At 42.3% G+C, this 22,160-nt stretch overlaps 1 protein-coding gene across 1 annotated transcript; it reads right to left on the bottom strand.

Moving 5' to 3' along the window:
- Positions 1–4: 4 nt before the first annotated feature.
- On the bottom strand, positions 5–19,824 carry LOC122911690 (zinc finger protein 420-like). The gene is made up of 5 exons (XM_044256656.1): positions 19,805–19,824; positions 19,552–19,610; positions 14,718–14,844; positions 13,723–13,818; positions 5–2,481 (listed from the first exon to the last, which is right to left on the bottom strand). Exons 2-5 carry the CDS (start codon positions 19,564–19,566, stop codon positions 17–19), a joined length of 2,703 nt encoding a protein of 900 aa, XP_044112591.1. The 5' UTR covers positions 19,567–19,610; positions 19,805–19,824; the 3' UTR covers positions 5–16.
- Positions 19,825–22,160: the final 2,336 nt, after the last annotated feature.

Raw genomic sequence — 22,160 nt, 5'->3', positions numbered from 1 at the left:
GACATTGGTAAGGTTTCTATCCAGTATGAATTTTCTGATGCTGAGAAAGATCTGACCTCCTGGTAAAGGCCTTGCCACATTCCTGACATTGGTAAGGTTTCTCTCCAGTATGAATTCTGTGATGTTCTAGAAGTTTTGAGTTGTGGATAAAGGCCTTGCCACATTCTTGACATTGGTAAGGTTTCTCTCCAGTATGAATTTTGTGATGTCTAGTAAGTTGTGAACGGACGGCATAGGCCTTACCACATTCATGACATTTATAAGATTTCTCTCCAGTATGAGTTTTGTGATGTAGAATAAGGGATGACCTCCGGTTAAAGCTCTTGCCACATTTTTGACATTGGTATGGTTTCTCTTCAGTATGAATTGTTTGATGTTGAATAAGGTAGGAGTTCCGGTTAAAGCTCTTCCCACATTTTTGACATTGGTATGGTTTCTCTCCAGTATGAATTCTGTGATGTTGAATAAGGTATGTGTTCCGGTTAAAGCTCTTCCCACATTTTTTACATTGGTAAGGTTTCTCTCCAGTATGAATTCTGTGATGTTCAATAAGGTATGAGCTCCGGTTAAAGCTCTTCCCACATTTTTGACATTGGTAAGGTTTCTCTCCAGTATGAATTCTGTGATGTTCAATAAGGTATGAGCTCCGGTTAAAGCTCTTCCCACATTTTTGACATTGGTAAGGTTTCTCTCCAGTATGAATTCTGTGATGTTGAGTAAGGGATGACCTGTCACAAAAGGCCTTGCCACATTCTTGACATTGGTAAGGTTTCTCTCCAGTATGAATTCTGTGATGTTCTAGAAGTTTTGAGTTGTGGATAAAGGCCTTGCCACATTCTTGACATTGGTAAGGTTTCTCTCCAGTATGAATTTTGTTATGTCTAATAAGTTGTGAACGGACGGCATAGGCCTTACCACATTCATGACATTTATAAGATTTCTCTCCAGTATGAGTTCTGTGATGTGGAATAATGGATGACCTCTGGTTAAAGCTCTTGCCACATTTTTGACATTGGTATGGTTTCTCTCCAGTATGAATTCTGTGATGTTGAAAAAGGGATGACCTCAAGTTAAAGCTCTTGCCACATTCTTGACATTGGTAAGGTTTCTCTGCGTTATGAAGGTTGTGATGTTGACAAAGATGTGACCTCCTCTTGAAGGTCTTGCCACAGTCTTGACATTGGTAAGGTTTTGCTCCAGTATGAATTCTGTGATGTCGAGTAAGGCTTGAGCTGTGGTTAAACCTTTTGCCACACTGTTGACACTGGTAAGGTTTATCTCCACTATGAATTCTCTGATGTTGAATAAGTTTTGACAATGATGTAAAGGCTTTGGCACATTCATTACAGTTGTAATTTTTCCCTGCAATATGAATTTGGTGCGGTCTATTAAGACTTGAGTGATTATTAAAAGCCTTGCCACATTCTTGACATTTGCAGGGTTTCTTTCCAGAATAGATCTGCGAATGTCCATTTGTTGATAAACAGTCCTTAAAACTTTGACCAGCTTCTTCGCATTTGTATACATTTTCTCCAGTATGCATTCGCTGATGTTGAGATAGTGTTGAGTGGCAGTCAAAGGATTTACCACATTCCTTAAAGATGTAAGTTTTCTCTCCCTGAGGAATTATCTCATTGATGTTTAGGCTTGAGGACTGACTAAACATGGTCCCTGGTTTATTAGATGTGAATGGGCTTTTTCCCTCATGAATTCTCTGATGATCAGCAACACTGGAGGACTGGTTATGAGCTTTCCCACATTCATTATCTTTATGAAGACTGTCTCCCAAATGGTCACCATTATGTATACTGAAGTTAGAGCTTGGATGAAAGCCTTTCCCACATTTATCACATTCATAATGGTTCTCTGCAAACCTAGCCCTGACACATCGGTGAACACTGGAGCCCTGGTTCAATGTTTTCAATGATTCAGTGCATTGAGTAATTCTGTCTCCAGTGAAAAGCCTTTGGTCATACTGTAGGGTCGACTCCTCAGTGAAGTCCCTCTCATATGAATCCCACTGAGGACTTTGTTCATTTCCAAATCTCTGATTTAAAGTCAGACCAATCCTATTTTCCAAGTGGCTCAAATCATTACTCTCAGCATGGACTAGGTTACTTTCCAGATGTTCCAAGTGGTCTGTCCCCAAATCGCTATGGTTGCCTATCTGATTGGAGGTTGTGCTGACAGAAACACACTGCTCTGCAGAAACAGTTGACTTAAAAAGGGAGGCTTTCTGCAGCGGTTTATATCCTTCACCATTTAGGGTATTGACATTCTCATTAAGGGCCATTTCCTTGGTTTGGGTGTATCGTCCAGGATTTCTTTGAGGCACTTCCCTCTCCCCAGCATTGTCCCAGTCTGTGCATAAGTATAAAATCTCAACAGCATGATCTTTGTATCTGTGCGTTGACCAGTTCTGGAAAGAACCTTCTATGCTACACTCTAGCAGGTAACTCTGGGTCTCATGTGAAGTTACAGCTGAAAGATACCAAATAAAAGTAAAACCATTGCACTCACTACATTCAGAAGAATATACTGAAGACTTCTAATAGAGAAGTATCAAGTCACTCAGACAAAGTCAGAAAGATGGCTGACAAGGAGTCATCAGGACCTCATTTCCCCATGAAAATGTAACACGGTACACAACATATTGACCATATATCCTAATAGATAATTCTGTGATATGGTCTCAGTGTAGGAGAAATCCATTTCCTGTATCTCTAACAATCACAAAAAGGATATGAGCTCAAACTTAGCAGAAGAATGGAGGATATGGGAACAGAAAACTGAACTGAATCAAACAAGAGTACAGTAAAAAAGGAACATATCAAGAACAGGAAGAGTTTTTTGGCAGAAAAGACCAACAACACTGACAGCCCATGAACTAAATAAAGAATAAAAACAACAACAAAAAGACTGACTATAATGACAAGTGAAGAAGTGAAAGCTGACGAAGTATAACTGACTGTAGGAATAAAATTATAAGAGGCAACAATATTTGAGGGGGGAATCACAAGACTTTGGGTGGGAGCTACAGAGAGAGGGAATCACATGCAGGCATCACATTGAATACATAGTGTGACTTGAGCCTGTATCCCAGGACCCTGAGATCATGATCTGAGCAGAAATCAAGAGTCAGTACTTCCCCATGTGAGGCACCAAGCACCCAATTATTTTTTAGCTCTTATCTCTGTGGTAAAGTTCTCACTATTGTTTTTTCACTCTTTGAGTATCCTTATCATTGCAACCTTAAATTCTGAATCAAGCTCCTCACTACTGTTTCCATATTATCTCTGACCTTGGTCTTATCTGCTGGTTTTCCTTGGGATAAATTCTTTCATCTTGGCATTTCTCTAAGTCTCTACTTGCCTCTGTCCATTAGAAAAATCAGCGATGTGTCCTGCTGTATCCTTCAGACCAGTGGTCTGCAGACTTTCTCCTTGCCTGCTATGGGCAGTATTTGGTCCCTGGCCTGAATGTGGACAGTTTTAACTAGGTGAGCTCTGCTCCAATTGTGAAAGGAGACCTGACACTAACTCCACCAGGACTGCAGCCCTGCAGAATCCCTGCTCAGAGACGTGATGTCGAAAGGGGATGACCTTGCTTAGCCTGAGGCAAGCCTCACTGAGAAGCGTAGTCCCCTCAGATCACAGGGGGTGAGGCCTGGTGCAAGCAAGACAGCCAGCCAGTGTCCTCACTGAGTGGGGCTCAGTCTTTATGCTACAGGACAGGAGAAGGCTCCCATGTTTTGGAAGCCACATGTCACTGAATGTTTCCTCTGAGGAATGTGCTCCTAGACTACTGAATACTCTCCCCACTGTGTGCCCCAGGTGCTCTTCAGATGACTGTTTCCACACTTGGTGGCCCCAGGTTGTTTGCCAACCTTCTCTCCAGGATCACCCAGGTGTCCTCTTGATTCTCTCCCATCCAAACCTGCTGACCATTAAACCTCCAGGATTTAAGATGTGCTGGTTCCAAGAAATCATGAAATTCAGCCCTTCTCCTTCTCCAAGCCAATGGCTTTGGGAAACCTCCTTAGGCATTCCCCTGAGTGCTCCTGTGTCAAGAAACCTACTGCACAGCGGGGGCTCCCTGCCCTCTACAATGCTATACTCCTTTCCTCCCTAAACCATGTCTCCACACTATCTCCATCTTCTTGTGGCCTCTTTTCTACTATTACTTGAGGAGTTTCTCCTGACACTCTTCAGCCCAATGTCTGATAAATTTAGAATGAACTGACTTTTACCTAGTGGTGCTCATCACAGGACAAATGAGTCTAGGACCCTCCTACGCCACTGCCATTTCTTCTCCTAGAATTAGGAGAATTAATTGTTTTAATCCTGTTAAAACTCATATGGATTTTATAAAGCTGTTACACAAACCAACACATTAAAAATTAGTTTTGTTTCTACACAACAATGAACTATTCCCAAAACAGAGACATCATACATTTATGGCAACCCCCCCCCCAATAAATGCTTCCAATTTAACATAAGGGTAGTGGTCAAACCAGAAACGATGAAAAGTGCAATATACTCTGCAGGAATCCTAGTAACCTAACCTATAGTTAGGTTTCCTTTTTTTTTTTTAAAGATTTTATTTATTTATTTGACAGCGAACACAAGTAGGCAGAGAGGCTGGCAGAGAGAGACAGAGAGAGAGAGAGAAGCAGGCTCTGCACTGAGCAGAGAGCCCGATGCGGGGCTCGATCCCAGGACCCTGGGATCATGACCTGGGCCAAAGGCAGAGGCTTTAACCCGCTGAGCCACCCAGGCGCCCCTATAGTTAGGTTTCCTAAGTCGGAAACCTAACTATATTCTTTAACTGGAATAATGGAAACAAAATAAATCTTGAAGGATCTACACAAAATGCAATCTCTACCAAAACTCCAATGCCATTTTTGGACAAAGATAAAAATCCATCCTAAATTTATGTGGATGTCGTGGGATAACCCATACCCAAAATAATCTGGAAACTGAAAAGAATATATCCTGATTTATGGCATACAAGGCAGAGATATCAAACTAATGTCCTATACACATGATGTCCAGAGTAGAATAATGGAGGAGTCTGGCTGAGCTAGATTTGCACATCACCAATGTTAATGTGAATGACAATGAACTCAAGATCCTGTTATAATTTATAGTCTGATTTGGATGTTTGGGTGGTGTGTGAGTTTCTACTTTTTGCACATGTGCCACTGATCAACAATGCATGCTCCACTCAAAATTCCAGGGCTGAATCACGATAGTTTCAAAGGTTCCTAAAAAGGGGACAGAGCATACTGGTGAGTATGGAGTCCTTCGCATCCCTTCACTCTTCATTCAAGCCAACCCTACTCCTGCATAACAAACTTAACCCAATCACACTTCTCTGGACCTCCTCTTATTTTTCTTTTTTCAATTTCCCATACCACCATACTTATGGAAATAGCTCACTCTTTCACAAGAAATGCAGGTGCAAACTGCTTCTGGGTGCAACACTGGGTTTTGTACCTTGGACCCCACCTCATCCATGGCCTTTATCAATTTCAAGTTTCTCCTGCATTTTTACTAATACCCATGGTCAGGGTACAGGATCACTTATTTGAACCTAGGCTTCCCTCTGAAAATTGACTTTGCCTAAAATAAGCAGCTTTACAACCTGGTTGCACTTTCTGGTCTTCCCCAAAGTATCCACTTCCAAAGAAAAGCCTTCCTGATGCTCCTCAGTGGTGAGAGGTGAGAGACCAAATTCAAGGAAATGGAGTTAAGAAGCTCTCACAGAAATGACTGTTCTTCCATGGACGGCCTGGGCTGCTCTTCCTGGGCTGACTGTGAGGACCACAGGCTCTTCTTGGTCTTCTAGTTCCCTTCTTTGCTCTGCTGGGCACATGCTTCTCTTTCCCTGTCCCTTCCCTTCTACATTAAGGAATGTTTATCTCCACTGTGATACAGATCAGTTTGCTTTCCTAGGACTTTATCCTACTGTGAGTACTTAGGATTAGCTTCTTTGGAAGAGTAGGTTTAGTTTTCTTTACCTGCAACTTCCTAAGACAATACAGTAATCTACACATGTATATGCTTCTTGATATCCATCTTGATTTCCTTTCTATTAATATAAACATTAAAACATCCCATTACCTTAGGTGTACAACATGGGGATTCAACAACTCTATAGGTGCTACTATACTCACCAATAGTAGCTAACTAATATCTGGCACCATCAAATGCTATGGGAAAACCATTGGAGGACTTCCCTGTATTCTTTTCAGCCCACAGAAGCCTGTACTTCCCATTCCCACTTCCTCATGTTGCCCATCATCCTTCTCCATTCCACACTGGTAACATTCAGGCTATAGATTGTATTTGTGTCTCTTTCAGCTTTTTTCTTTGTTTCTTGTCATTTGTGATATGTGGTTTAACCCAGAAAGTGTTATGCGATGTGAACTAAGTGACATATAAATACTATATGTATTCACTTATGTGTACAACCAAAACAACAACTTAAATGAACAAACAAGAAACAGACCTATGAATGTCTATTTTGTTTGGAATAAAGTCCACAGATAATCTCAATAAATATAAAAATTCCAAGATGACACACATTCTATACTGTAACCCGATAGTCTATAACAGTGTTCCAATACTGGCAGAAGACAAAAGGTTCCCAGGTCAAAGTTCAAGTGCCTTATGACTCATGACACAGCGAACATCATAAACATATTCATCATACTAATTTCACTGGCCAGCCGCCCACCCCCCAACTCAAACAGGAACATACTGGACATGTGGTGGGGTTGTGTTGGACACTCTGAGCATAGGAAACCCCAGTATCTTCAAGGAACATCTAGCATATATGCCTGATCCTTGGCCATGAAAACAGCCCATCTGTTTTCCTGTACAATAAACTTACCTGTCCTTGACCCAAGATCAAGATGCTATCACTATACTACCAAGCTTTCTTATTCACAAATAGGAGTGGAATGACCATTATAACTAAAACATCAATCAAGGAAATGCTCACGCAGATCACGAGGTCACCACATGACTTCAAGGAAGAGTGACAATACTGTATAAGGCACATGTGTGATTTGTCTCAGATATCCACCACAGTACAGGTACATTTTCCATCATGATCTCTTGCTGCTCACCTGGCGCTGCTGTACAGTCACATGCAGGGTAGATCCCAAAGTTAATGTACCTGCAAGGTTTGACTTTAAGATCTTCCAACCATCAGCCATAGGGCCAACTGCAAAGGTCTGGAAGGTACCCAAGATACACACTGTAGCACCAAAGACACATCCCTGGCAACTCTGTGAACCTAACAAAGTAGCATTCATTCAACATCATGGTAGAAATCTTTCACCCATAAGCTGTCAGTGTGGGTGGGACTCCATTACAGATAATGTCCACTGATTGTCTATTCCCCTGTTTAGATGAACCTACCTGGCTAAGGGGAATTGTCAGCACCTGTAACTGACTTGGGTGTCCAGCCAATGCTCTGAACTAGGGCATTCTATGTTCTTTGTCTGGGTAACTATGCATGTTCTAAGTTACTTCCCATGGCTGATCCTAGCCTTCATTCCTGCACCATTAGAAGCATGAACAGAGACCCTAGACAACCTCAGAGCCTCTCTTACAGGCTTCTGGTGAGAAAACCAAGCCAGCACTGACCAAGCATTTAGCATAGCCTCTTGCTCTGCATGAGCAGGAAGCCTCATCAGTGAATATGGGCAGCCTCAGAGCCCAGTCTATGGTCCTGCCCTGCAACAGAGAATGGCATTTGGTCCTGCCACAAGCTCAGCATCACCTGTGTATCTCATTACATTACCCACGGGCTACTACCTCTCCTGAAGAAACCAACTATGAATGTTTCCCCAGATATAGGGTCACAAGGTCCAGTCCCCAGTTACCTGAGACTAGTTAAGAAAGGAAAGGTGGTGGGCTGCACCCCTGAGCAACTGACATGGTAATAACTGACAGGGCTCCACATTTAAAGTGTTCCTAGTGATTCTGACCAGACAAAATTTGACAACCTCTGCAGGAACTAAGTCAGAACACACACCTGGCTGGTTCTCACTGGTACTGTTTGGCAGCCTTATTCATCTTCAACATTTACTCTGTCATGTGACATCTTTAAGATAGGCCACCATGTTTAAATCGACTAATAGCCCCTCTCCACATACTCCATGCATATGGGCCTCAAAAAGTAAAATTGTCTCTGTCGTCCTCACAACTTCCAGTGCCAAGTGCCTGAACTAATTCTTTGTCCCAGTGATGAATTTTTTAAAAAATATTTTTATTTATTTATTTGACAGACAGATCACAAGTAGGCAGAGAGGCAGGCAGAGAGAGAGGAGGAAGTAGGCTCCCCAACCAGCAGAGAGCCTGATGCGGGGCTCGATCCCAGGACCCTGGGATCATGACCCAAGCCGAAGGCAGAGGCTTTAACCCACTGAGCCACCCAGGTGCCCCAGTGATGGATTTTTGCTTCTCTTCTAGTGTAGCGGTTACAAAATTGTATTTAAAACATACATAGGCCTCACATGATCCTGTTATCAACCATTTACAGTGGCATTAGAAAACTCCAAGCTACTCCTAAGGCTTGGCAAGGCCCTGCCTGGCTTAGGTGGGAGGGGTAGTGCAGTGACAAAGAGGTTTCCAGAACACAGGAGGGAAAGTCAGCTGTGATGCCTCCATCACGGAAATAGAGATGGACAGAAGAACTGGACAGGATTTGGGAAAAAAGAAAGTACAATTTTTCTTTCTAGACTCAGAGTCAGTAGTGTAGTCTTGGACAGGAGTCCTCTCCACAGATGAAGAATGCAGGCCAATGTTTCAGCCTAGATCTGTTTCATCTTTCCATTGGGCTGCTCCATCACTCCTAACAGAACACTGTCTTCTGTTTAAATTAGAACATCTACTCAGCACCCAGCCCTGTCCCATCTTTGTTTCCTTCAAGTAAGTGTTAAAAAACAAAACAAAACAAAACAAAACAAAATGGGATTTGTGAAATCTCCACGTTTTTACCTAATCAAATGCTGACACTGAAGTGACCAACACGGATGACATCACTTCCTAGAAGGGAAAAGAAGAGTAACTAAGGAACTCTTACTTGTCCAACTGCAAAGGCAGGAATGAAGTCTATCAATTTAGCTACATGGAATTTATAATGCTCCCTGGAGAATTACTCTCATATTTAAATTAAATTTAGAATACCATGTCATTCCATGGCAACTCTTGTTAAAATCTCTATTGAGGTAGCTAAGCAACAGGTCGACACAGGAATAAGGAAAACACAGTAGATCCTACAGGAGTAAAACCCAGTTATGTAAGAGATGATTCACATGGGGAGATTCTCAAACTAAGATACACCAGATGTAGGAAGCATAAATTCAATACAATACAGAGAAGAAAACTATTTCTATTATGAATCTAGAATCTCTTTGCTTGCTAGGAAATCATCACTTTTCACACTTGGAAATGACCTGGTTTGAGCAAAGATCCCTTTTCCTTCTGAAGATATCGGTACATACACATATGTATGTGCATGTGCTTCTTCCTACTTAGTTCTGGGACTTCAAAATTTGTCTTTAGCTTAATATGACACATTGCATGCTGTGCAGATCAAAACCCTAAATCTCTGCTTGTGTTCTCTATCCTCACAAAACAACAGGAGAAACATACAGGGTGAAATTTGATCGATAGTCCTTGAGATTGTGTAGCTATGGCTCATCATTATATTTGTAGTGACTTTGTTCAATTAGCGATTGTTAGATAGAACCCCTGGGCATTAGATGGTGAGCCATGGTTCAGGACAATAGAAAGAAACTAACATTTACAAAAATCATTCCCAACAATCCTTATCAAAAGCCTAGCAATAAAAAAAAAATCTTATAATTTTGAAATAGAGAAGTACATTCAAAACCATTCTGTGAGATCAGCAGTATCCTGGTATCAAAGCAGTATAAAGAAAAGATAAAAGGCTAGTTTATCTGATGAAATTTCTGCTACTCTGGCTTTCTTTGGACATCCATATACAAGTACAAAATAAGTGTACTTAGGCAAGTACACTTGGTGCTACATACACACTGTAGTTCTCTAACAACCTGTTCAGCAGGGAGCCTGTTTCTCTTCCTCTAACAACCTGCACAGATAAAACCCTCTTTCTCACCAAGAGGAAAAATGGATCACACTGAAAATAATTTTCTCTCTCTAGAGATTCATCTGCCCCTGAATCCTTTCAGGTTTGCTAACAGATACAGTTAACCATTGAATAATGTGCTTTTCATCAATAGTGGTCCACTTAGACACAGAGAAGTTTGCTTGATAAATCCAGTGCACAACAGTAAATGTCTTTTCATTATGATTGCCTTCATATTTTATTTCTTCAAATTACTTCCTTATAAAACTATGGTATAGACAGCAGACCACATGCAAAGAATGGGATGACTCACGACATGTTGTAATTAACCCACCCAACACCACAGATGAAGAGAGACTATTGAAACACAATGACAGGGGCACCTGGGTGGCACAGTAGGTTAGGCCCCTGCCTTTGGCTCAGGTCATGATCTCAGGGTCCTGGGATTGAGCCCCCCCATCCAGCTCTCTGTTCAGCAGGGAGCCTGCTTCTCCCTCTCTACCTGCCTCTTTGCCTACTTATGACCTCTCTCTGTCAAATAAATAAATCTAAAAAGAATCACAATGCAAATCCACTTCATCTTGTGCAAGAGCTCCTAGAAGATCACTAGGAGAATTCTCAGCAGTCTGAAGAGCAATGGGGCCCAGCATAACGTACTCAGGTACTCAAAGATTTAAAAATAGCCACCAACAATACTTTACATAGCAAAATTCTTTTCCACAGAGGCAGAAACGAGGACATTCCCAAGCAAAAAACCCCTCTAATCTTACCAGTAGATTTGTCCCACAAGAACCATTAAAGGAAGTCTGTCTAGATGAAATAAAAGGATTCTACCCAGAAACTGCAACCACACGAGAACACAGAGCTCTCCGCTGAACGTAAATATGTAGACAATTACACAAACGTGCTGTGTTCAAATGAGATACCAGTCACATTTATTTCTGCTATAGAGTTTGCTTTTGGAAAAAAAAAATGAAGAAGAAGAAGAAGAAAAATCACAAATGTGGGTAATAAAGGATCCACCATAAAAGGATTTGTGATGTCGGTAACAAAGTCGGGAGGGTGTGCAGGTGTCGAGACAGGAAGAAGAGTTTTCTATATAATTGACACTGAGTTTTAAAAGGTTTGTTTTAGGAGTGCCTGGGTGTCTCAGTCACTTGAGCATCTGCCTTCAGTTCAGTTCAGGATCTCAGAGTCCTGGGATGGATACCCACCCAGGCTCTCTGCTCAGCGGGGTGTCTGCTTCCCTCTCTCTCCTTGCCTACCTCTCTGCCTACTTGTGATCTCTCTCTCTGCCAAATAAATAAATAAAATCTTTTAAAAATAAAAAAGTTTATATAAAAGGTTCATTTTACAGCTAAGTTGTTTTAATGAATCTCTAAGGTTACCACAATGAAAATACTCATAGAAGATGAATAACTCAATGACAAAGGTACCAAGACATATCATGGGTATTAATCCTACAATTAATTAGATAAAGTATATCTTTTGTATTTCATACCAAAACATAAGTATATACAGAAGTATTAAATGTTGAAAATTACTCTGAATTCAATAAAGTATTTCTCTCATGCAGAGAATAAAAATTCACCCACAAATACATGATGAAATCAATTCTATGTGGATGACAACTCACCTAGACATGGTACAACATTCACTGACCACTCACCAAGGAGACAGAAAGTAGGGGTGACACAGTATATATGTGTGACATACAAACACAAGACAAAAACACACAGAATTTTCCAGCAAAAAGCATAAAGCTCATTCTTTTTTGAGTTATACTCACATGGTCTTGAAATATGCTGAAATATACTGAGCTGAAAATTCTCTTCCTCTAACAACCTGCACAGATAAAACCCAACCCACACCTAGCTAATGTTGTGGAATGAGCCAGACAAGGAAGCAAATTCTTGGGAAATTACCAAACCAGAGTAAGAGAAAACTCAACCCACGAAATTCTAAATAAAACACTGATGTATGACAGAAAAGGAAAACTTCTATATTACCATAATTTTGAACTGTGTCCACGTACCAAGGAAAATCAAGCAATTGAGTGGCATGTCTTCATGGACTATAATATCGTGAAGAATTCTCATTAAAGTCAATCATAAAGAGGTGTAAATGAGAATTTTATGAATACTTAAAAAGCTTGAAAGACGTGCATTATGGTATTAATATATTCGTTCTCCTCCACAGAATGTAACCCTATAGTCCATTCCGTTACGACAGAGAAAACAAACATCTTCATTTCTGAATAAATAAACATCATAGATGGTGAAAATATGCTGAGACACACTGTATATTATATTAATATTTGGAGCTAAATTCTGATGCATTCTGAGGAAAGAAGAAGAAAAAGCTCATGATTAATTTCCCATGAAGCAACACTGCATTACTGAACACAAGGATTTTTCAAACATGGAGGTTTAGGGTACCTGGGGGGGGGGGGTCAGTCAGTTAAGCATCTTCCTTCCGTTCAGGTCATGATCTCAGGGTTCTGGGATCCAGCCCCACACTGGGCTCCCTGCTCAGCAGGGACTTTGCATCTCCCTCTCCTTTTGCCCTTCCCCTCCATACTCATTCTCTCTCTCTCTCTCTCTCTGTCTCAAAGAAATAAAATTTTTAAACAAACTATATGGGAGTATTACTAACTGTCTAACTCACTTCTTATAAAGTACATGCCCATGTCGTATCAGGACATTTGATGTAAAAAATTCAAAGATAAATCTCATATAGAACTAAATAGAAAGTGAAAACACACAGGACAAAGTTACAAGAAGTTCATAGAAGAATGATACAATGATGCAATTATTAAAATATAACGTAACAAATGAGAATTTCTTAAAGGCTACAAGTTCAAGTTCTAATGTGCTAGTTCCCCAATATCATTTTTTATGTCGGAATTCTAGTACACAAATAGAGACATTACAGTGTTTCACCACTTAGGAATGGAACTCATAGAGCAGAAATTTCTATACAGGGAAAAAAAAAAAAGAAGAAGAAAGAAAAAAGACCATTTGAAGGGAAATAAAGCAGTATTTATGCCCTCATTTTAGGGCATTGCTTTGTTATCTGATGAAGTTATTGAAACTGAATTTTGTAAGACTAAGATTAAAGCCTCCATACCTTAGAAAGTATAAGCCAGAAAACGTTAAAAATCTGTCTCCAGTGTTCTGGGAATTTCCCCACCAAACTCCAGCGTGCATACAACTACCCTGACCTACTTGTCCCATAATGAAAACTAGAATGTACAAAGGCCATAGCGTACAGGTCCTCAGAAATAGTATGCCTTCCACAGGGCCCTCAAAACAATAGAAAGCTCTCAGATTTCTATTGAAGGAGAGTCTCCTGTCTCTCCCTATGGATGTGATGGACCATCACTAGAGCTTAACGAGAACCCCTAGAGAAATCTAAGAACTTGATCATGTTGGAGAGCAGATGTTCCTCTGGAAGAGAGAAAAAAAAGGAACTGGGCATGTCTCCAACTAATCTTCATTCAAGGAGAGCTACTCAAACCACTGCATAAGGTCTACATTCCTCCTTCAGACTTGGACCTCCCCTCTGTCATCTGCCTCATTCATTCTCACCTACCTGGATGGAAGCCTATGGTTTCCTTTCTCTTCACATCCCAGAGCTGCTTCCCTTGCTCCAAAAACATGATCAGGTCTGGCTTTGACACAGTGAGACCTGTTTATGAGGAAAAAGGAAAACGACTATTGCTGCCAATTCTAACTTTCCATCAGTCTTGTGTTCAGGAGAGAAGAGATGATATTGTACAATCCTAGAAAGTGGTTTCCCAAAAACTGTTCCCCAACAGTCCCTTCAGAGCACACAGGAGGTGGGGCACCTGGGTGGCTCAGGGGTAAGCTTCTTCCCTCACCTTAGGTCATGATCTTAGGGTCCTGGGATTGAGCCCCACATCAGGCTCTCTGCTTGTCAGGGAGCCTGCTTTCCCCCCTTTCCCTGTCTGACTCTCTGCCTACTTGTCATCTTTCTCTGTCAAATATGTAAACAAAGTCTTTAAAAAAAAAAAAAAACCTCACAGGAAGAATTTGCAATGTTCACATCCTGACCTACACTTCCAAGTAGTAGACATGATAATCAGCAGGGGAAACTTCAGTTTAAGATGTGAGCAGCAGGTGAGCCTGAGTGGCTCAGTGGTTGGGGCCTCTGCCTTCGGCTCAGGTCATGATCCCAGGGTCCTGGGATCAAGCCTCATGGCAGGCTCTCTGCTCAGCAGGGAGCCTGCTTCCTCCTCCTCTCTCTCTGCCTGCCACTCTGCCTACTTGTGATCTGTCTGTCAAATTAAAAAAAAAAAAAAAAAAAAAGATGTGAGCAGCACCATTCTATGTCCTAAAGGTTGAGAACTGCCACTCATCTACACAAGCAATGATGTTTCCTTGAGGAAGGAGAAGCTAAGGCTTAGAAAAAACATCATGAAGATTTTTCTCTCCATCTACTTATTTCCCTTTCTGCCTGGATCTGAATTCTAGTTATTACAAGAGAAATCCCCCAAAATACAGTCTTCACAGGAAGAAATAAAACCCTGAGTGCGGTTTGGGAAATCTGGAAAGAGTCTTCCTCACCCAAGAAGAGGAGGTGTCCGTAGTTCTCCAACATCACATCCCGGTACAGTTGCCGCTGAGTGTGGGTCAGGCATCCCCACTCCTCCTCAGAGAATTTTATGGCCACATCCCTGAAGGTCAGTTGTCCCTGCAATAAATACCACAGTCACCAAGTGTCCATTGACACAGTTCATGATGTTTCCTAAGATAAAATTTGTTCAGTGGGGAGCCTGCTTCTCCTCTCTCTCTGCCTACTTGTGATCTCTGTTGTCAAATAAATAAATAATAATAATAAAAATCTTAAAAAAAAAAAAAAAAGAAGCACCTATGGGGCGAGGGGGCTGCCTGGTTGAGAACCTTCACTCCTTTCACTCCCAGAAATCAACTCTATCCACAACAAAGCGGTGACAGCCCTCCTTATCCAGCGCAAAGTGTTGGGATGTGGGAGAATAGCCAATGGTCAAGAAATTCTAGACATGATTCAGATATGAACTATTGGGATTCTGGAGTGAATGATGAAGAAAGGATTGTTGAGATACCCGTGGTACAGCAACTGAGGTCCTAACACAAGTAGAGGAATGTGAGCAGTGAGTTTTCCCAAATTGACAGGTAATGTTGGCATGTCTGATGGCAACTATGTGGCTTGGCTTCTGGTCTGAAGAGGCCACTAAAAGTTCAACCTAGAGATTCCTTATAAGAAGTTCCAGCAAAGCAGATTTTAAAAGATCTATATGATCACTCGCTGTTCTTACTGAGCTTATGTAAATAATTACGCCAGGCTTGTTAAAACTGGACTGTTTTTCAAATAAATTAGTCCCGATATGGCTATCTCTGGAAATGAGGGTTATTTTAGAGAGGAAAAAAAAAATTTTAATAACACACCTTTATGGATGTTAAATTCTAGATTTGATTGTCTTTAAATGTTTGTTTACCTAAGCCAGACAACTTGAGGTAAACTTCAGAGAAGTTGCACAATAGCTCGATTACATGATCTTGCCTAATATTCTGAAGGGATAATAACAGAACCCATTGGGAACATAGCTTAAATATTTAAACAAATGGAAAAATGAAATTGATTCCCCAGCAATTGTATAACTTAACTTTCACCTTGTGTGTGGCTGGAATAATGAAATTGCCTAAAAGCCAGCATACCGCACTCAATAGCATTAACTATGGACTTGTGGAGATAATGGATGACCCCACTTTATGATTGGATTGGATGATGCTTGGGGGACTCCCCTTATCTCTTGACAAGTTTTCTCCCACTTGCCAACGATCCTCTGTAATCAGGATATCGTTAAGGCTGGACCACTCAAAGGGCTTCTTAATGGTTTCATCTCTTAGTCATATTTATCCTAGAAGCCACCTGAGGTGCAGTTGCAAACAGATGCTTTAGCAAAGCATAGAACAGCCCTCCTCATAAAAACAGGCTCAGAGCTCACTAGGGGACAGTACCTGACTATAATGACTTCACATCAGATCCAGATTTGTCTTAGAAGCCAAAGGGCACCATTATTAAATATTGGGCTACACTTGCAGATATGCCAGAAATAATACTTAAAACTTGTCAAACTTTAAACCTAGTTACCCATATGTCTGAACCTGATCACTGTACTTCTTTCTCTGTACAGCAAAAATGTTCAGACGTTATTGACCTTGCTTACTCTGTTTGGCCAGATTTAAGATGTCCCTGTTAAAAATACAAATGACAGCTGATTTACTGATGACAATACTTTTCATAAAAAGAATAAGAAAAGCTAAGTGTGCCATAGTGCTCACTAGCACTTTGCAATTGCCAAAGCCTTACAAATAAACATTAATACTGACTCCAAATATGCCTTCCTGGTACTACATGCCATGGAGCTATTTGGAAGGAAAGGGGATTGCTGTCAAGCCATAACTCCCCAATCAAATATGGGCTTAAGTTACAAAACCCTCCATGTCGCTATACTGACAATGGCATATATCAAATCTGGGATACATATTTGTGGCTCACACCCACCATTGCACAGCTCATTCAAAAGGCAGTTTAATGCCGGGAACAAAAAAATCATATATATGATACTTCGGCAAATAACACACAACATCTGGGATGGCTATCATTAGAAATGTGTTCCCAATGGGATGTCTGGGTGGCTCAATTGGTTAAACGGCTGCCTTCTGCTCAGGTCATGATCCCAGTGTCCTGGAATTGAGTCCCACATTGGGCTCCTTGATGGGCAGGGAGCCTGCTTCTCCCTCTGCCTCTGCCTGCCACTCTGTCTGCTTGTGCTTGCTCTCTCCCTCTCTCTCTTTTAAATAAAATCTTAAAAAAAAAAAAAAAAAAGAAATGTGTCCCCAAATAATAGTACTCCAAGCTACTGACTGGTTTGGTACTGATTGGGTAAGGTGACCTGGCATTAGATGGCCAGCTCCAAACGGAACCCACTGGATCTGTGGAACTAAGCTGTGGCCCTGCCTTCCTCCAGAATGTACAGGTCACTGTACCTTAGGATTTGCTTGGATTCATGGGCACATTACTAAAACCATAGCCACTCCAGCTAATCTCCCCCATTTAAAGCAAAGATGGACACAATCTGTTTTTAAATGGTACGGTCACTTAACATTCATTTTGGCTCCGTCTGTGGGACTAGAGGGTGTCATTTGGCATGTCGAAGCCCTTAATACATATACTACAAAGGCACTCAGTGATTCACTAAATAGCATCTCTTTACTTAATATTAAAGTCTCACAGATACGCAAGGCAGTCCTACAAAATAGAATGGCCTTAGATGTCCTGACAGCAGCACAGGGTGGCACATGAGCAATTATCAAAGCAGAATGTTGCATGTTCATCCCAGACTATCACAAAAATGTCACAGGACTAATACAAGATATACCCAGATTAAGGCTCTACAAGATCCTTCTCTCCCTCTCAGTGATTGGTTAAGTTTCTGGTTTAAAGGAGGACTATGGCCAAAAATTAAAAATCTCCTTTTCGAGCTCCTCATTCTATAGACTTATTAATCTTTATGTGTTGCCTTGTTCATTGTTCCTCTACTTGGTGCCAAGACTCCATTGCTGCAATGATTTCACAATGATCCTTACCACGCACAGAGACACTTCTTCACTGTCAGCCCTGGATTCAGCTGCCTCCATCTTCTGTAACTCCCCTCCACATTCCCAACTGATCAATGTTGACCCAAGTAGGTAGGGACAGTTCTACGCCCCTATTCAGCAGGATGAAGTTACAGAAGATGAAACTTTCCACGTTCAACTACCTTAAAGAATTAAAGGTCAAAATTGTTCAGGGGGGGATGATGAGGGAGCAGGAGGCTGGCTGACGACAAAGCAAAAGCTGGCACCTTGCAGCCCCTCTCCACCCGCTCCCCTCTGTAGTGTGTGTAACTTTCCTCAGGCACCCCTGGCTGCCCTAAAAGGAAAACAAAGAGTTAACTTGCAGAGATCACAATCCTGTAAGACAGGAGTCTCCCTCCATCTACAAATGTCCTAGTGATTTATAACAAAGAAGCTATCTTATCAATAGCCCAATTTCCAGAGGCAAATAACTCAGTTCCTCAAGCCATAATGTCGCCCTCCCCTCCATAAAAACTGAAGGAGGCTGAGGTAGAAGGAAATGTAAATAAAGTTAAATTTCTTCTAAACCTAAATCTCACTAACAAGGATGTTTGATAGGAGGAATGTGACATTCCCCAGGAAACTCCCAATTGTCTTGTTAGTGCCTCATTAGAGGGGAAAACAGCCTTGACTTGACAATAACCAGGCTTTGCATATCCTGACAGTCTTCTTTACCCTGATAGCCCTTCTGAACAGCCCCTTTGTCCTCACTTACCCAACTCCTGTGTATATAATCAGCCACTCCTCAGGATAGTGGGGCAGCAGCTCTTCCTGCCCACGGGTCCGGTCCCTGTGCTTTAATAAACCACAATTTTGCACCAAAGATGTCTCAACAATTCTTTCTTGGTCATCGGCGCCGGACCTCACCCCACCGAACCTCACCTATATTCTAGAACTTCATCACCTGGGAACCTGGGAGCCTGATGTGGGGCTGTATCTCAGTTCCCTGGGATCATGACCTGAGCTGAAGGAAGAAAGCAGACTCTTAGCCAACGGAACCACCCTCGGTCCCCAAGATAGATTTATATTTTAGAGGAGATGGGGAAGTGCAGTAGAGGGAGAAAGAGAATGTCAAGCGGACTCCCCTCAGGGCACAGAGCCAGAAGCAGGGATACCAGTCCCAGACCCTCAGATCCCGACCTGAGCTGCAACCATGAGTCCAACCTTAGTTGACTGAGCCCCCAGTCACCCTCTTCCAGTGGATTTTAAGCAGAATATCTTTCACATGCTAAAGATGGACACACACACACACACACACACACCCTTTCTTAGAATGGGAAGTTTTTCTGGACTCATACCCACCGAGCTTCTGTCCACATTTCCTTCGTGCCCGGCTGCACACAGCTGATCAAGAATCCAGATGAGCCCGTAACGAGAAATGATTTCCCTACCTGACATCCCAGGACCAGACCTCACCAGCCACAGGAATTTCAGAATCTACACCTTCCCCTCCAGATCTGCCACCATCAGAATATTGTCATTCCTTGGGGGACTTTAAGTCAAAGTGACAATGGCTGATGCACTATCGAAGCCAGGTTGGGGACTGGACAGAAGGCTATGGGAAATAGAGAAGCATTCTAAAGACCTAACCCTGAGTATCACTTTTGACCAGGTCTTAAAAAGAGGTGAACGTGGAGGGGAGAAACATCCGAACTTGAGGCATCCGCATCTGCAGCTTCTAAATGCGAGGGTCTGTGAAGAAACAGAGGACACGGCTCCTCGGGGACACCAGGCTCACCTGAGAACCGGCCATTTCTGCTTTCGCCTCCACCTCTAGATTTCGTCCTCACGAGGGATCTGTGGGAAATCACAGCTGCATCAGGAGAAAATGCCCTGAAATCCAGCGACAAGAGCTCCTTCTCTTCACACCGCTCGCCCGCAGGCAGGACTCAAAAGATGCAGAAAAGGCCCAACTTCCCAGTCCTTTGTGTCCAGAGCAGCTCAGAAACTGTGAGCTCCCATGAGGACACCCATCCCTGCATTTTCCTCACCTGCTTTGTGGGGAGGGAGGGGTCCCCTCCCACTGCCACTCACAACTTCAGTGTCAGCATCAGAACTGCGGGCTGCACGGACGCGACCCAGGAGCAGAGATCCCGTCACCTCGCCAGGACCAAAGCAGCAAATCCACTCTCAGAAACCCACTGAAAGCCCTTGGCCTTTCCCCTGGCCTCGCTGAGAATCTCCTGGAGCCCTTAATTAACACAACAGTGTTGTTTTCGCCCAAACCAACAGACAGAATCTGAGGGGGAGGCCCGCAGAGAAGATCCTTCCGGAAACTCCACAGGTGACCCTGCTGGGAAGGAACTGGGGAGGTGACCAGGCCAAGCAGGGGGAACCAAGGCTGGGGCTGGGAGCAGACTTCAAGCCCCGCCTTCTCCACCATCAGAGTTTCAGGAGACTGACACTTTCTCCCTCTTTCGGCTACAAGAGGGAGACCACTGACAAACTGAACTTTCCAGTATAAATGCAAATGTCTCTTTCAAAGTAAACAGGATTTCAGAGCTCTTTCTTTATCTGCCTTTGATTCAAAATAACCAGCTGAAAATAATGCTCAGGCCAAAAACACATATTTTAGGGTGACAAAATATTCCCTTTCAGTGTTTCTGTTCATAAGGACCTGCCACACAGTTTTCCACACTGCATGTTTTTTTTTTTAACCCTCCCGTCAGCAATATACGAGAATTCTTATTCTCAGCCTTCTCAGGAAAATTGGATGTTATCCTTTTTCTTTTTTTAGCCATTTCAAAAAACACTGAGTGGTTTCTCAGTGTAAAGTATGCAGTCTTCTGACAACAACTATCTTGGTGACTGTAATGAAAACCACTTGAAAGACATAAAGTTGAACAAAGAAAAAAGCAATTAATGCTTCAATGGGACTCCATTTCCAAAAAAGTAACCTTTCTCTTCCCCACAGACCTCTTCTCACTTCTCAGCCCTTTGTTTCAGGAAGCTGGTTCCACCCTGAAAGCATGGTGAACAGGGCTGGTGGCCCAGACAAATTCCTCTGGAAATTGGCCATTATCCAGCATCTCCCAACAAACCCTTGGTCTCTTTCCCCAGGTGGGATGCAGGTTTGAAGGCCCCAACCTGCTGAGGCCTCCTTGGCTGGCAAAGCAATGAAGCTCCCACTGCCCTTGATCCCGAGGTCTGTCTGCACGTTCTGTTCCGGGTCTGAAGCTTGGAGGTCAGTTCACACAACAGAATGAATGTGAGGAGAGGAAAGTTTATTTTTCTTGTGCTGTTCTCAATTCTTCAGCTGGTCTAAGACTTAAAATGATGTAAGACATTTTCAGTAGAGAAAACAATGAAGTTCCTAATTATGGCAATGAGAAAGACATGAGGCTCAAAGAGAGGAGTGTTATGCCCCAATAATGGGTCTGAGATTAAAGGAGTGAGACTGATATAAAGCGAAGGTCAAGCAAAGATTTATTTCGCACCAAGCATCAAGAATCTAACCCAACGTTCTGAGCCGCACCTCTTACAATAGAGGGCAACACTTTTCCTTTCACAGACTAGCTTTTAAGGGCAAAGGCCATGCGGTCGGGCCTGGCCACGCACAGGTGGCCAATGAGATTGTCACACATACAAGAAACTCCACAGTGATGCTAGGACCTATTGAATTACAGTTTACCTTAGTAGACATTTGAAGTAGCCTATCACCTTGGTCAGAATTCGCACCCAAAATGTGCCCAAAGGGTGGGTCCAGACTCCTTGGTAGCTAGGGAAACAGTATGCAACCCCCCTCTGATCTGATGTCTCCACCTGGCCTGACCCACACTTGTATCTGGGCTTTGTTATGGTGGAGCTGGTTTCCGGGACTTGTTTTTAAGTAAATCCTCTGGGGCAAGGGGAGCAGGGACAGGTTAAATTTATTGAAAGCCTCTTACTAAATAGGTCCTTACAAGGTGATTAAAGCTTCTGTGTCATGGTGACTTAAGAAGGAGGAGGTAGGATTTCGAATTTCCAAAGAGGGGATTATATTCAGAGGAGAAAGGACAGATGAAATATTTATCAAACAATTGTATGTCCTCAAGGTAGGCAACTCTTCTACTTCTTCTTTTTTTTTTTTTTGCAATTTTATTTTTTTCCAATATTCCAACATTGTTTATGCACCACACCCACTGCTCCATGCAATACATGCTCTCCTTAATACCCACCACCAAGCTACCCTTAAAGCCTGAAGGTTGCTCAGAGTGGAAGTTCTCATCTTTTGTAACTTCTACCTGCTGAATAGATACATAGTGATGTCCCTACCTATGGGTCAACATTGGTCATTTGGGGCTTATACAGACATGACTTATGAAGCAGAAGCAGCTGAATCCAAGGGAGACTGCATGTGTGGACATC

The sequence above is a fragment of the Neovison vison genome, chromosome 7, assembly GCF_020171115.1.
Source record: "Neovison vison isolate M4711 chromosome 7, ASM_NN_V1, whole genome shotgun sequence".
NCBI classification, from domain to species: Eukaryota; Metazoa; Chordata; class Mammalia; order Carnivora; family Mustelidae; genus Neogale; species Neogale vison.
This window is presented reverse-complemented; position numbering and strand designations above follow the sequence as displayed.